Consider the following 15,946-nt stretch of genomic DNA (forward strand, 5'->3'; position numbering starts at 1 on the left):
CCAGCACAGGGTGACACCAGATTCCTCTGGAGGAGCAGGGCAGGGCTGTGGTTTGGGTGGCTGCCTTGCATGAAAGGTGGTGGGTGCATCCTTGGGAGGCTCAGCTCTGGACCAGTGTGAATTAGAATGTGTAACTGTTTCCTGGCTGCCTTTCGGTCTGGTGGGTCTTTTCCATGGCAAGACATATGTGGCTGCTCCTGCCCAGCCCTGCGCTTTGTCCGAGATGCTCAGTGGTGTAACTGGGGTGATAACAGTGGGGCCATTCATCAGCATCAAGGTGGCTGGATCCTTCGAGCCTGCCCTTGCGTGGAGATTTCTGTAGGGCTGAGGGGCTCCCTGGCTCTTTCTTTACAGTTGAGGCACCTTGTGATACAGCTTTGGGCACATCTATCAGCAGCAGCAGCGCTCCTCCTAATTAAGGCCTCCTTGTAGATGTCCTGTTGTTCCCAATGGAGCAGCTCTTCCAATTATCTCTAAAAGGCCTTTTCCCCTAATCTCCCTGTCTGTTGGTGGCTTACAGAGAGCTGGTATCACACAGAGCACATTTCAGGCCTTGCTTACTCCTGTGCAGGGTCATGGCATCAAGATCAGCTCTGAGCAGGAGTTGGGAGGCCTTGGATGGGTACATGAGCTGGGGCTGGGGTTCTTACCCCCATCTCTAATCTAGGCAGCTGCTTTGGAGAGCTGGGACGGGGACATGAAACTCGGGGTCCCTGCGGAGGTGGGAGCTTGTAGATGTGGATGGGGTGAAAGAGAAACAGAAAGATTGAAGTAAACCCTCTGCAGTGCTGGCACTGGACTGGTTCTTCCATCCCCAGCTCAAGGCTCCACCACCATAAATGGCCATGGGCACCAGGCAGGGTCTGGCTGGGCTGTTGTGCTGTGTTCAGCCTCCAGCTCAGAGCTGCAGGGCCAGCACGGATGTGGGGATGCTCACCACTCATTCTGGTGCAGCCACGGACTTCCCTAGCTCTTTCCTGGTCATTTATTGCTATGGCACCAGTTGGGACTGTGTTTACAGATGGCTGGGTAAGCTCCAGTGCTGGGGGGGAATTGCTACCTTTTGCTCTTGACCCAGCACCACCAGTGCTGGTGCCTGAGGCTGTGTGAGCTGGGGACTTTGGTCCAAAAGCTTTTCCCTTCCTACAGGCAGATGAGATTTCCCCTCCCCTGCCAAAAGATGCTGTGTGGGAGGTGTTGGCCTGGTGGGTCTGGGGAGCCCAGTGCTGCCCCTCACCGTGGCCTCTCCCCCAGCTGGAGCCAAGAACAGCAGAAAACATGTTCTCTGCTCGTAAGCTGACCAGGACCTTATAAGCTTGTTGCGTGGCCTCTGTGACCTGCTGCAAGGCTAAAGCAAAAGCTTTTTATTGAGAGGAAGGTGAATATTAACTGAGACCAAGCTGCTGTCAGTATTTGCCAAGAATGTGATAGCTTTTATGTGCCGACTGGGGCTGATGCCTCTGCAAGAGGAGTGAATGCTGCTGTCATCGGGGGCCTGCATGAGCAACATGTGCTGCCCGTGGGTGCTGGTGTTGCGATGTGGCTGCCTGTAGCAATGAAAGTGATGGATCTCATTAACACTGCATTTCCCAAGATGTGCCCCAGTCCTGCTGTTTGGGGGTGACATGGACTCTGCTGTTTGGTGCCACACGGTCCAGGTCCATCCAATGTCACCTGGTTGGAGGTCCCGATGGCATCCAAGGGATGGGGACAGGGACTGTCCATGCCAGCCTCAATTCTGCCGGGTCCAGTCTGAGCAATGTGGGAGGGAAGGTGGCAGTGACCTACTGTCCATAAGTGAGATCCAGGGCCTGGGGAGCTAAAGCAATGGGCAGAAGCTGCCAGATAGCATCCATTCAATTCGCATTCCACATCAGCAGTGTGGCGTAAGGGACTGGATGAAGCATCTCTCCCATCCCACTCTTTGGTTGCTTTACCATTGCTCCGGGCTTTTACCCTTTACATTCCTTGCCCCTAGACTTACATGGTGGCTGAGTCTTGTCCCCACAAGGACTTTTGGTGCTGCTGTGCCTGTCTGGACAGCAGCTCAGCCAGGTTAGCATCACATTAGGAGACAAAGCGTGCCTCTGAGGCAGAGCAGTCTGCAGCAGTGCTGTGTCTCATGTCCTCTGCTCTCTCCCCAGGGATCTCCTTCCAGAGGCTGGTGAGGACAGAACAGGGGCTGCCCGTGAAGAACTACCAGAGCTCCACTGTGTAAGTGTGGCCATTGGCACTGCTGGTGCCATGCTGCAGCATCCCCATGGTCTCCCACTGCTTAAGGAGCAGTGGGGCTGCAGCGAGGGCATCTTTGGGGTATAGCAGTGGGTGCTGGGGAGAAGAACTGGGCTGAGCTGTGGGAAGGGACAAGGAGAGTGGGTCCCCAGCTGTGGGTCAGGGTCTGTGGACTCCCTGTGTCGGTTATCCTGTGGGGCTGCAGACCTGAGTGAACAGGGTCAGTCTCCAGGGGAGAGGAGGAGGCAGTCTCCTCCACAGGAGCTGCTGATCTCAGCACATGCTGGAGAACAGGGAGGAGATGCTTTGATCTGTGTATTTGGGAGCCACCACCTCAGAGGGGGTCAGAAGCGAATCCATCCCTGTGCAATGATTACTGAAAGCCTTGCAGCACAGTCAGACTTTGCACCTTATCCGAGGTTGAACTTTCCTCCTGCCAGGACCCCTCATGAACAGGGAAATGAGCCTGGGCAGTGTGTGCCCTTCCCGGCTGCAGTGCCTGTGCCAGGGACGGTCCCTCATGCACAGACACTTCCACTCTGCAGGGGGGTCTCCTGCTGTTTTTGCTTCTCCACTCATGCTGTGCACCCCTGGATCTGTGTCTGTAGCCACCCAGCTGTGCTGGTTGCGCTGTTGCTTTCCCAGCACAGCTCTGCTGCTCTACATTGCTTATCCTGGTGCAGCCACCGATGACTTACAGCAGGGTGGCTGTATTTGCATAGAAAGCCCTGAAAACCTGTCACAAAGCTGTACACAAGCTGAACCTGGTGCTTATTGAGCTCTTTAATACCAAACACACCAGAGCACATCCTTAATTCAGAGTAGTTCTGGCTCAGTGAGGTGGACTGCTCTTATCTGTCAGTGTAAGCATGTGCTCTCTGGGCTGCAGGTTTGGGAGTCTAAAGCCTGTGCATGTTCATATTGTGGTCCAGAGCAAAGTGGCAGCTGAAGGATGCGGTTCTTCTCCTTATAGCCCAGAAGTGATGCTCTGACCTGCATCTTGCAGGGGGTGGGGGTGTGGGGGACCATGTTTTGGGGGCCATTCCCATTTTCAACCCTCCCCTTCATTGTATGTGCTGGGTGTCAGTTAGACAACTGGCTACTGGGTTGACTGGGCAGGTGATACTGCATGTGTGGCAGGAGACGTGGTGCCAAGGAGCAGGATGGACGATTCTCATCCATTTCCTGCTCCCTGGCACTGCAGCTGGATCTGGCACCCCTGAGACCCTCTGGCTGTGCCTAATGTGAGAGGACACTGCCATCTAGAGTGCATTGGTCCAAGTTTCATGTGCCACCGGTGGCCAGGCCTGGCTCATGGCCTAAACCCATCACCTTGTCCCCCCCAGGACGGTGCTGCTGCTCAACCCCTCTGAGGTGCAGAGCGAGTTCCTCTCCATCGCTGAGAGGCTGAGCTCCAGCGAGCACCCGCAGAGCACCACGCTCATCCTGCTGCTCGAGCACCTCTACCAGGCCAACTTCGGCACCTGCTGCGACCTGGACAGCCTGCACCACGTCCTGAAGGTAGGCTCGGGGAGCTCAGCCATGCCCCAGCGCTGCCGGGTTTGTGCACTTGGCTGCTGGGTTTTCTTGCCAAGAAGTACTCGGTTGACAAAAGAAGTTTCGATAACACTTCTTGTAGGAAGAGTGCACATCTTCCCCTCCTCGGTTAGAGCAGAGGTCTGCACTTTGGGTTGTGAAATGTCTCTTGCCTTTTACTCCTTTCTCCATCCTTACATGGAGAGAGGAAGTGCCCCAGGTTTGAAATGCAGTAGAAGTGCTTGACCAGAGAAACACTGCTTTGGTGGAGGGAGGGGGGAGGCAAAACATTGTCAAGAAAACCCCTTAGAGTTTGTCAAACACTTTTTCTTTGCAAAAGTTCCAGGGCACGTCCCAGGTGATGGGCATCCTAGCAGTGTTCAAGGCCAGGTTGGACACAGGGGCTTGGAGCAAGCTGCTCCAGTGGAAGGGGTTGGAAGGGGTTGGAACTGGATGAGCTTTAAGGTCCCTTCTAACACAAACCAGTCTGGGGTTCCATGAAGGGGGTAGGATGCAGTGGGGAGAATCCCCCAGTGGCAGTTAGTGTTCCTGCCCAAAGACCTGTATGCTGTTCCTGTGGAGGGACACCCTTCCTCCCTCACCCGGGCTCTGCTTCCCCAGTCCAAGACCCTGGAAGAGCTCTCAGAGATCTACGCCACCGCCACGGATGCTCAGGAGGCTGCGGCTGCCAGCAGTGACCCTGTCCTGGCGCGGGAGCGGCTGCAGTCCGTGCTGCGGGATATTGCCGGGGCCGCCTCCTTTCCTGCCATCACGGGTGAGAACCCCCTCCCCAGGCTCCTCTTGTCCCCAGGGTTTGCTGCCAGCTCAGCCCCTGCAGCAGCAAGGGGCCATTCTGCACAGCTTCAGCTACAGCAGAAACCCCACCAGCCCAGGCCCTATCTCGTAACCAAGCCATGAGCCAGAAAGGGTTCGTCATCTTTCTTCGTAACAGCAGCAACAAAAAATGTGTCCAGCCTTTGTGGGTGAGAGGAAAACCCACATGATTAGGTCAGAAACCCATGGTAGCAGTGATGTCTGATGGCTCTTAGAGCTGTGGAATGCCCCCTCATCCCAATCGTGTGTGATTTCATGGGGATAACAGCAGCAGCGTCTGTGTTCTGCATGACCTAAGCTGCCAAACTGTGTAATTGGGGTGGGTGTCACCTCCTCCTGGCCGGGAGAGCTGTCATGAGCAGTACTGTGGGGCCCTGCACACTTACCTCCTCTCCCTCCTCTCTTCCCAGGTGAGGGTCAGCCCCGCAGGCTCCACACCATCCCCATCCCTGCCGCTCGCTGCTACACTTACAGCTGGGATCAGGATAACTTTGGTAAGAAGAGTGGGGTCCTCTGACCCTCCCGGTGAGACCTCAGCCCCCCACTGCCCATCACAGGGGTGGCTGAGCAGCATTTCAGCTTGGCCTGGGCTGCCACTTGCAACCATGTGCACGACACAAGCTGTAGGCAGAGCCTGAAAGAGCTGATAACAAGTTGCTGGTGTTGGAGGGAGAGGTAACGCCATCGGTGCTGGTATCCCCAAGATGGGAGAGGATGTGGGTGTCAGCTTGGGCATGATCCCAAGCAAAGCCCTCATCTGAGTGGTGGGCACAAGATACTGGTGGCTGCAAAACGTGTGGTGCCTGAGACAAATCATGTAGGGCTTAATCTGCTGGGAAGGTTGTGCCTTGCTGGAAGAGGTTGTTGAAGTTGGGGCTGTTCAGCCTGGAGAAGAGAAGCTGCGTGGAGACCTCAGAGCAGCTTCCAGTGTCTGAAGGGGGCTACAAGGATGCTGGAGAGGGACTCTTCATCAGGGACTGCAGTGACAGAACAAGGGGTGATGGGTTCAGACTGAAACAGGGGAAGTTCAGATTAGATCTAAGGCAGAAGCTCTTCCCTGTGAGGGTGCTGAGGCGCTGGCACAGGGTGCCCAGAGAAGCTGTGGCTGCCCCATCCCTGGCAGTGCTCAAGGCCAGGTTGGACACAGGGGCTTGGAGCAAGCTGCTCTAGTGGAAGGTGGGGTTGGAGCTGGATGAGCTTTAAGGTCCTTTCCAACACAAACCAGTCTGGGATTCTATGAGTTCGTGGGGATATTGATAAGATGGAGACCTTGTTTGGTAGAAAGCTCCTCTACAAGGAGTAAACATTGTCTGTGCCCTGGAAATAGTTGTTGCTAGGAAAGCCTGAACACATTGAGATGTCAGGGCTTTGTAGGGCTGAGACCCTTCAGACATTGCTGCATTTCCCCTCCTCGTAGCAGGCGTAGCCAAGGAGTGGGTGCCTTTGCTGTGCTCTCAGCCAAGCCACAGCAGTTTTGCAGGGGAAGCAGTGGCTTCCCCTCTGCTGAGCTGGTCTCTCCAGCTTCCCCATTCCTGGAAGAGCTTTTCTGTTCCCAGGAAGGTTTAGTGTTCATTGCGTGCCAGTCCCAGGATTCTGGACCAGAGCCATGGCTTGGGCTTTGCAGTGAGTCCAGCCTTGCCAAGACTGGTTTAGAGCAAGGTGTCCAGGACCATGGCAGGGGTTTGGAACTTGATGATCTTAAGGTCCTTTCCAACTCTCACTATTCTATGATTCTAAGAGGCCACCTTCAGTGCGGTGATTTGGAGTTTGATTAGCCAAACACCTTGCCTTCCTCTTGCCCTCTGGTTAAATCTGGATTGGATGCAAGCACATTGTGACACCTGTGTAGAAAGGAAGAAAAGCCCAACTGGTGTTTGCCTTGTGAGAACCCAAACAGAAATGTGACCTCAAGGAGAGGAATGTGGTTTGGTTTGCATTGCACCTGAGGGCCTCATGGATATCTAAAAATGTCAGGAGGAGGTTTTCAACTCCTTGTTTGAAACCATGAGAGAGCGTTGGCCACGCTGTGGCATTGTTATGGTCTGGGGTCACCACATTTCCTGTGGTTGTGCTGGAGTCTGTGCCAGGCACATTCACCCTCTGGTTGTCTTTCAGATATCCTCAATGATGTCCTCAGCAAAGAGTGCAGCATTGTTGAGCCCATGGCCTCGGAGAACGAGGAGGAGGACGAAGAGGAGGTGGAAATCGATGGTGGTTCCCCTGAGCGCGACTCGCTGCTTTCCCCCATCTGCACCATTTCCAAAGACTCAGTGTACTCGGTGTTGTCAGAGGAGGGATCGAAGCCCTCGCGAGTGTCCCTCTTCACCGCCTCCAAGGAGTCCATCTCGGAGCTGACTGTGGTCTCCAGGAAGTCCCTCAAGTCATTTGTGTCTAGTCTGAAGGACTGCATGGACAGTGGGTACGCAGAGGACAGCGACGAGAGCTCCCTGGATGCGGCAGGGCGGCCGGAGCTGAAGGCAGAGAAGACCCATCACAAACACAGACACACGCTGACCACCAGGATCTACAAACTGTTCAAGAGCAAGAGCCAGCTGGTCCTGAGGAGGGACCTGCGGGACTGCCCGGACACGGGCTCGCTCTCACTGCCGCTGCGCCGTGCCGAGAGCCTGTGCACATCCCACGCCAAGCACCGCATCCCGGCGCGCTCCCGGCGCGCTCACTCGCTGCCGCAGCACGTCCTGAGCCCTCGGCTGCCGGCCCCGCTCGCCCCGTGGCATCTCAGCCTGCAGCGACGGCCGTTCCTCAGCTGCGAGGATGACGCCAAGGCGGCCACGCTGCGCGTCGTGGTCTTCGGCTCCGACCGCATCTCGGGGAAAGTGGCCCGAGCCTACAGCAACCTCAGGTGAGGCAGGCGGCGCGGGGGCCCTGGCTGCAGGGATGCGCTGGAGGCCCGGCTCACCCAGCCCTCTCCCCCCTTCTAGGCTTAAGGAGAGCACCTGCCCCTTACTGACAAGGTACTTCAAGCTGCAGTTTTTCTACGTCCCTGTGAAGAGGAGCTGCTTGGCTCCATCAACCCCGCTTATGCATCCCTCCCCATCCCTGGGGGACCCACAGCTCCGAGCCTCAGCTCAGGTGGTACGTGTCCTGCTTGCCACAGGGCTTGTGGTGACACTGGTGCTCTGCGTGGCCCTGAGAGCCATGTGAGGAGTTCATGGGGTGGGCTGAGTGGAGCATTTGTGTCTCTTCCACAAGCCCCAGGCATGGGGTGAGGAGCTGGGGGGTCCCTAGAGTGACCCCAGTGTGTTTGGTTTCAGGATCCCACCTTGGCTGGGATGGAGGGCAGCACCAATGACATCTCCCACTACATTGGCATGCTGGACCCATGGTACGAGCGTAATGTTCTTGGGCTGATGAACCTGCCCATGGACGTCCTGTGTCAGGTACAAGTAAGCCAGCTGGTAGCGCTCAGCATCCCCCTTCCCCAAGGTACAGGGGAGCTGAGGGAGAGCTTCTGCTTACCCTGGGCCACAGTGATCCTGTACAGGAGGCTGTGCTACATGGGCACAGGATGGAGATGGTTGGTTCCTGGTGGTCAGCAGGAGGGTTTCTGTCCCTGGTGGGGGGGGATGGGCAGTTCTTGGCACTGAGCTGTGGGTACCATGTACCCCATCAGGTGTGTGACGTATTCTCTCACCACAGTCTGCCAAGCCAGAGGCTGAGCCCCAGGAGGACTCCCAGGAGCAGTTGCCCATCCTGGCAGATATGATCCTCTACTACTGCCGCTTTGCCACGCGCCCTGTCCTGCTGCAGCTCTACCAGACAGAGGTAGGCAAAGAGGCTCAGCCCTGTCGGTAAGGGAGAAAGAGGAGGTTTTCTGCCTGTGCCACCAGCTTGGGACCTGCTTGTGAAGTGATGGGGACGTGGCACAGCCACCACGTGCTGCTTTGGATTGGAAGAGGCCTTAAAGCTCATTCAGTTCCAACCCCTGACATGGGCAGGGACCCCTTCCACTGGAGCAGCTTGCTTCAAGCCCCTGTGTCCAACCTGGCCTTGAGCACTGCCAGGGATGGGGCAGCCACAGCTTCTCTGGGCACCCTGTGCCAGCGCCTCAGCACCCTCACAGGGAAGAACTTCTTCCTTATATCTAACCTGAACTTCCCCTGTTTCAGTTTGAACCCATTCCCCCTTCTCCTGTCACTACAGTCCCTCATGAAGAGTCCTCTCCAGCATCCTTGTAGGGCTCCCTTCAGATACTGGAAGGCTGCTATGAGAGGTCCATGCAGCTTCTTTCCTCCAGGCTTGTCACACAAGGCAGTAGTTGGAAGCTGTGTTTTGAAAATAAGTTTTCCCAAATGTACCTGTTGTGTCCTCACCATCACCACATTTCCCTCTCCCCCCCCTGCAGCTCACTTTCATCGGAGGAGAGAAGATGACTGAAGTCTTCATTCACTCCCTTGAGCTGGGCCACTCAGCAGCCACACGGGCCATCAAGGCATCAGGTCTGTAGCTGTTTTATTCTGCCCCAACAGCCTCAGGGCAGAGCTCTGCTGGAATGGGAGACAAATGGGAAGTGGGGCTGGAAGGGACTGTGGGCTGCAGCAGGTACCTGAGCCTGGGCTGCAGTGGGTGCATTGTGCCAAAGGTCCAGGCAGCTTTTCCCAGGTTTGGAAGTGAAGCACTATAGTTCTTGCATTCCTCTTCAGGCCTGAAGCTGTGGCAATACCTTGTTTTTACTGCTGCTACCTCCAAATCGTATTTGCAATAAAGCAGCTTCAAGCCCATTTCTTTCCTCTCCTCACCACCTGGCCAAACGCAGCTCTTCATCTTCTCTTTTTGCTACTTTCTGTTGTTTGTGCTTTGCCCAGGAGTTATAAACCCCTCTTCCCATTCCCTTTGCTTCCTGGGCAAAGCAAGGTTTGTGCCTCTGCTTGGAGCCTTCCTGCAAGGGAGATCCCTGAGCTTTTTCACTAGGAATTTATAACAGAGGGAGAAGCAGCAATGGCAGAAGTATCCCGGACACCCAAGGACAGGATGCTGCTGCCTGGTGCCGTGCAGCTGCAGAGACATCTCATGGCCACCCAATAATACTGCATTCAAACACGTTGCTTAATTGTGTTAACCAAGTGCTTTTCTGTGATCTGGCCTTGTCCTTGTAAACAGAGCTCATAAAATACCCTCCATATGAAGTGTCACCCATGCTGCTCCCCAGAACTCAGGCTCAGCCAAGGCCTCTGCCCAACAACTCGTGAAACCACCAGTCCTGCTGCCTTTGATTTCTTTTTTCCTTGGTTCTCTGGCAGCACTGAACATCTGCTAAAAATTACCCAGGGAAAAAAAGAGTGAGTAAGTGTCGGGCACAGGATTTCAGGGCTAATTTAATGTGGGCAGAAATATGCCTGGAAAAACAGGAGCTGGGTTAGCAATGAGGCCTTTTATTGCTTTGTGTTTTCCCTGGAGCACTGACCCCTCTGCACTGGCCTCACCAGCGCTGCTTTCAGTTTTACAGAGCTGCTTGTTGTGCTTTGTGTTGAAATCTCTGCACTGGATTAATTGCTTTCTGGCAGCTTTTGAGCCACCTTTTCCTTCTGTTCTTTTGCTCCACAGCTGTGTTCACCAAACCATTCTTTTTTTGCCCCCTTTTTGTAGGTGCTGAGTGTGCTGCTGTATCAGTGGCCAGTGGAAGAATGGGGATAAAAGGCCATCGTGTGACATTTGTTCCTTGTTTCTTTCAGGACCAGGCAGCAAAAGGCTGGGTATAGATGGAGATAGAGAAGCAATCCCACTAACACTACAGATCGCCTACAGCAAGGTGAGTGCTCAGGAGTGGCACACAAAGCCAAATGGAGCAGAAAACCAAATCAGTTCTGGGCAAACCTGCTTCACCTGGGGGCTGAGAGAGGCAAATGCTGGCAGTCTGCTGGAAGAGCCCAGATCCAAGCCCACATGAGCCAAAGTCCAGCAAACTGTCTACTTATGGGCTAATGGGGGTGGCTTTCTGCTCCTATTCAGCCCAATGAGATAGGGAATGTGCAGCCAGTTTCCACAAACTGGGTGTGTGCTTGGTACCACTTTATGTGATGGCTTTTGCTTCCAGAGGGCAATCTTCTGCTGGCCACAGTAGTTCCTCCTTTTTGGCTGGTTCCTCTGCAGTTATTTACTGTTAAGCCTGGGCAACTTTTTGTAAATCCAAAGTCAAATGAATTTTAATGCAGACTCAAACTTTGGATTTACCTGGAACTGCACAGGCAGACCTGAGCCAGCTCAGGCAGACGGTTCAGGGTTGGAGGGAGGGTAACAGCAGCCTGGAGTGGGGCATCTGCAACAGGAAGAGTGGCTGGAAAGCTGCTCGGCAGAAAAGGATGTGGAGTTGCTGACTGATGGAGCTGACCATGAGCAGCTTGTCCCAGGCAGCCCCCAGCATCCTGGCCTGGATCAGCACCATTGTGGCAGCAGGGCCAGGGCAGGGATTGTGCCCCTGCACTGGGCACTGGTGAGGCCGCACCTCGAATCCTGTGCTCAGCTCTGGGCCCCTCACTGCAAGAGAGACATTGAGGGGCTGGAGCGGGGCCAGAGAAGGGAACGGAGCTGGTGCAGGGCCTGGAGCACAGGGGTGATGGGGAAGGGCTGAGGGACCTGGGGGGTTCAGTCTGGAGAAGGCTCAGGGGGGACCTGATGGCTGCCTCCAACTGCCTGACAGGAGGATGGAGCCAGGAGGGGCTGGGCTCTGCTCCCAAGGAACAAGGGATGGGACAAGAGGAACCGGCCTCAAGCTGCACCAGGGCAGGTTTAGATGGAGCTGAGGAACAATTCCTGCCCCAGAGGGTGCTCAGGCATTGGAACAGGCTGCCCAGGGCAGGGCTGCAGGCACCGTCCCTGGGGGAATCTCTTAACGGTATTTTGCAACCTAAGTGATTCTGTGATCCTCTCTCCTGGGTTTTGGTTGGTCCTTGCAGACAGCTGTCAGTGGAAGAAGTCACTGGAATGATGTTGAGAAGGTCTGCACGTCTGTGAACCTCAGCAAAGCCTGCAAGAAGTATGAAGAACTAGGTGGGTAGAGGTGGTCTGTGCAGCTTTGCACAGGGAATATTGGAAAGGACTGGTGAAACAAGAGGGCAGTGTGGATCTTCTAGCTGGAGCTGTGTGAATGCAGCAGATGCATGGGAGGTGCCTGGTGTTCCCTGGGGAGTTCTGTAGTCCCTGGCTGTCCTTAGCACCACATCAGGGATGAAGGGCAGTTGATGTATGACTATACTAAAGCTTCCAGCCAAGGAAATGGGATGGACATTAGGGATGGGGCTGGGACAGTTTAAAGAGCAGGATGATCGCTGGAGAGTGGTGCTTTCCAGAACCACACTTGTTTAGTAAGGAGAGGGAGGGACAGGGGAAAACTGGGATTCAGTGGAGCAAGACCATGGGCCATTGTCCTGCCCTCCACAGCAGCTGTGCCTTGCAGCCAGCTTTCAGCTGGTTCTCCAGCCTGGTTTCCTTCCTGCAGCTCAGAGCCTGCTGCATGCCTTTGCTTCAGCCTTTGTTTTAAAACAGGTTTCTGATGGGTGTTAACAAGGCTTTAAGCCTTTAGTCTCCATGTGTATTTAGAAGCAATACCTGTTCAGTCTTGTGAACTGCTGTTTTGGCGATCAGGCGCTGATCTGAGTAAACTGAGGTGGTTTTAGTTCTTTCCTTGTGTACTTTGTGCCTGATGGGTGTGTGGGTTGTGAGTGGAGTAGCAGGGGCAAACAAGTGATCTACCAAATAGGAGACATCTCCTACATGCCCCATGGAGCTCAACTGAAACCTCTGTCCCTCCTGTTACTGCTCCAGCCATGGAGCCGTGCAGAGAACCCCAGGGAAAGCCCAGCAGGAACTGGTTTATCTCCTCTAGACTTTGAGTTGGACGTTTCCGCACTAGTTCAGGAGCTTTGCTTGTGCTGCCTACGCTTGGGTTGGCTTCGAGCGGTGTCGGAAGCTCCACTTGTAAAACAATCTCCCTCCTTCCAAGAGAGACCCGGTCCCCTCCGTTCTCTCCGTTGTTTTTTGCATTCCGAGTTTGACCACAGGATGTCACTGTAATTCCGACATGAACGAGCATCTCTGGTGGTCTGCGGGAATTCCCTCGGGATGCTGGGTCAATGGTTTTTTGGGAGGGTTTGGTGGTTGTTTTTTTAATTCCTGTTTAGGTCCCAGGAACCAATAGCCACTTAGATAAATGTCCTTTTCTGCTACGTTTGGAGAGCAGTTGGGAATTAAGAGACAACATTTACCTGTGTGTCTCTGCTTGCTTTCCATGTGGGTTAGCATGAGGGAAGAAGAGCTAGAGCTGTACTGCATTTCCCCCAGCAGTGGGGTCCTGCTGGAGCCACTGGCTCTGGATTGCTTTGAGAGGTGGAAGGAGCCCTGAAGCCTCAAGTGATAACAGTTTCTTGTGTTCCAGGCTCAAAGACAGAGTGCCTCAACTTAACCATGACAGAGGTGGTCAAAAGGCAAAACTCCAAATCCAAGAAGAGTTTCAATCAGGTAACTCGAGTCATGGTGCTTTCACATTTGGTAACAGGAGGTCAGCCAGACATGGCTGGGGAGAAGCAGGGTGGCAGAGAGGAGCTCTTTGGGGGCATCCGTCTACTGTTGCCCACTAGGTCTGCATCAGGGGTACCTGGCTCCCCTTCCCTGGCTGGCAGCTCCTCACTCAGGCTCTTTTTCTGTCAGCAGATCAGTGTGTCCCAGATAAAAGTAGACAAGGTCCAGATCATCGGTGTCCAGTCCTCCTTTGCCGTGTGCCTGGACCAGGATGAGCAGAAGATCCTGCAGAGTGTAACCAGGTAGGAACTGCCCATTGCAATCAGAGCTCCTGGGATGGTGCATCCTGTGTGTAAAGACTTGCCCATGAAGCATGGGTGGCCACAGAATCATAGAATGGTTAGAGTTGGAAGGGACCTTAAAGATCATCTAGTGATCCTCTAGGGCCAGGGACACGCCATGGGGGAACAAGGTCCTGAGCTCCATGGTGCCAGATGCCCAAGCTGGGTGATGCAGCTCCAAGCTCTGGAGTGCAGCTGAGCTCAGGTTGGGTGGATGGTCTGCTCAGACCTTCATTTACCTTCATGACCCCCGCAGTCTAAAAGGTGGTTCCCAGTCAACTGTTAAACTCTGTACAGACATCTCTTCCAGAAGAGCAGTCAGAAGACAAAGTTATGCTATTGAGGTGTTTGAAGAGCACTGGGCATATGAGCAAAGCCTTCAACTTCTAAACCTCATTTATGTTCTTTACCACCTTTGGCATACCCATTGCTGAAGGAACCCATGATCTTCACAGGGTAGAGCAAGAATTGTTCATTTGACTATTCATCCATCAGTCATGTGCCCAGGTGCTGGAATTTGAAAACTCACTGTAGAGACTGTACTTCCTTGAACACAGAGAGATCAACTCAGTTGAATGGAAAGAAATTTGGGATCTTATTTCTTAAATAGCAGTGAAAAGTGTTTTACTGCAACTCAGGGGGCTTGTGGGAGAGCTCAATGCATGGCATGGAAAAGGAGCTACATCCCTGTCCCCAGAGCTTGGGGGATGCAAAAGGTCTTGTTTTCCCTTTATGGGTGCTTCTGCCCTAGGTCCCCATCTGACCTGAACTCTCAGCTCTCCAGCTCCAGTCCTGCTGAGCCTGCACTAGTTCCTGTTTGCAGATATTTCTGCTGCACCTGAGGCTGGTGATTGTCAGCCACACACCTTACTTATATCCTGTTCTGCTTTGTTCCCCTGCAGGTGTGAGATCTCGGTGTGCTACAAACCCAGGGACAGTGAGCTCTTTGCACTAAGAAGATCCCCTTTGCCCCACCAGGACCCCTCCGAGTTTCATTCTCTCCTGTGTTTACCCATTGCCACCTTCAGTGGAGCACTGCCATAAAAGAACCCGGTGTCATGTCAAACCAGATCCCATCCAACACCAGCGCTGGCTCAGGAGAAGGAAGCTGACTTTCCTCCTTTGGGCTGGAGACCCAGTGCTCTTGTTCAAGACATCCTGCAGCCAAAGCGTTAGCATGGTGCCTGGGCTGCTCTGCTGCGCGCTCAGCCTGTCCTTGGGAAGTGGGAATGTTGGTGGTGTGCTCTGCTATCTCTCAGGGTTCCTCAGTAATGGGAGGCAAGTTGTTTCCTTGAGATCTCCACTGGTTCAGCAGATGACAACAGCTGGATTGAGAGGGCAAGGCAAGGACAGGGCTGTTTCCCTCCAGCGCATGCTGCTGTGGCTGTATCTGACAGCGGCTGCCAGGCCAGTGTGAGCTGGGGGAACTTGTGATGGGGCGTTTTGGAAAGCTGGTGTCCTTGGCTGAGTGGTGGTAGGTGGTCTTTGAGGCACGTGGAGCTGCAGGTCACCCAACCAGTGTCCTGATGGCATTTCATCTGTACCAGGTTGAGGGAGCTCAGGACAGTCCTTTGGGGATGTGGACAGGCTTTCCCAAGGGTTCCTTTAAATTATGAGGGCTGGGTGTCTCACAGAGGAGCAGTGCAGAGCAGAGCAACCCAGCTGAGGCCCAGAAAGACCCCAGCATGGGTTGTAGACGGCTGCTTGTGTTCTGGTAAATGGAGTGCAATAGGCTATACCAGGGTGTGGACAGCTTTTGTCATTTATACATGTCCTTACTGCAACCCAGGACCTGCAAGAGATGACTTTCCAATTTCTGCAGAAATTCAGAGCTCACATGAGATGTGCTGCCTGTTCAGCCCACATCCTTGCATCCTGCTCTGCAGCACTGGAAGCTAAGGACACCCCAGAGGCTGAGTCCTCAGTAGTTGCTTGAAATATGGCAGAAACCATGCTCACACTCATAGGAGGGAGGAAAGTACCAGGGAAACCACTAGGATTCCTTAAACTCACCTGAAGTGGCAGCTTTGCTAGAGAAGAGCCCATCACCAAACCCACTAGTGACACTTGCAAGTGATGGTAGGATTTGAGATTCCTCCCGCTTCCCCCTTCTGCAAGGCTGTAGGTACAGAAAGGTGCAATATTTGGAGGTATTTAGAGGTATTCTGACCCAATGAGTAAAGAAATGAGACTGGAAAAGTCTTGCCTGGTTTCATAGCCCTCAAGCTGTTTTGCAGTTGGTTTTGGTGATTGCACTAATGAGAATAGGCAGAAGAGTGTGCTGCCTGCTGCTGGCTAAAAGGATCATGATGCTGAGGACATGTGCCCCATACAAGTGTCTGGAAGGGATCCCCAGTACTGCTGGGGGGCTGCAGGGCTCAGCCATGATGAGGCCACTGCCTCTGGGGGCAGTTTGGTCTGGGTGCAGCGGTGAACAGCTTGGTTTGAGAAGGTGCTTTTCTGGTGTCCTCAGCAGCTCTGGATGCAGCTTCTGCCAGTGGCCAGAGATGAGCAGAAATGAGACGTGA

At 54.0% G+C, this 15,946-nt stretch overlaps 1 protein-coding gene across 3 annotated transcripts in view; it reads left to right on the forward strand.

Annotated features, from left to right (window-relative positions):
• The window catches only part of PIK3R5 (phosphoinositide-3-kinase regulatory subunit 5), a 59,723-nt gene extending 44,212 nt beyond the window's left edge, over nucleotides 1-15,511 (forward strand). For 2 of the 3 annotated variants that reach the window (XM_061360003.1, XM_061360002.1), the window contains exons 6-19: nucleotides 2,145-2,214; nucleotides 3,579-3,753; nucleotides 4,390-4,543; nucleotides 5,013-5,096; nucleotides 6,718-7,465; nucleotides 7,545-7,698; nucleotides 7,878-8,003; nucleotides 8,263-8,388; nucleotides 8,969-9,062; nucleotides 10,296-10,372; nucleotides 11,517-11,610; nucleotides 12,995-13,077; nucleotides 13,267-13,379; nucleotides 14,321-15,511. In XM_061360003.1, coding sequence (XP_061215987.1) covers nucleotides 2,145-2,214; nucleotides 3,579-3,753; nucleotides 4,390-4,543; nucleotides 5,013-5,096; nucleotides 6,718-7,465; nucleotides 7,545-7,698; nucleotides 7,878-8,003; nucleotides 8,263-8,388; nucleotides 8,969-9,062; nucleotides 10,296-10,372; nucleotides 11,517-11,610; nucleotides 12,995-13,077; nucleotides 13,267-13,379; nucleotides 14,321-14,462 — 2,240 coding nt within the window. In that variant the 3' untranslated portion in view covers nucleotides 14,463-15,511. The remainder of the gene's footprint in view (nucleotides 1-2,144; nucleotides 2,215-3,578; nucleotides 3,754-4,389; nucleotides 4,544-5,012; nucleotides 5,097-6,717; nucleotides 7,466-7,544; nucleotides 7,699-7,877; nucleotides 8,004-8,262; nucleotides 8,389-8,968; nucleotides 9,063-10,295; nucleotides 10,373-11,516; nucleotides 11,611-12,994; nucleotides 13,078-13,266; nucleotides 13,380-14,320) is intronic. The other variant, XM_061360004.1, reaches the window with a different exon arrangement.
• The last annotated feature ends 435 nt before the right edge of the window (nucleotides 15,512-15,946 follow it).

The sequence above is a fragment of the Neopsephotus bourkii genome, unplaced genomic scaffold (assembly GCF_033783945.1).
Source record: "Neopsephotus bourkii isolate Nb327-2 ecotype Australia unplaced genomic scaffold, CSIRO-AGI_Nbou_v1 NB_1003, whole genome shotgun sequence".
In the NCBI taxonomy this organism is placed as follows: Eukaryota; Metazoa; Chordata; class Aves; order Psittaciformes; family Psittacidae; genus Neopsephotus; species Neopsephotus bourkii.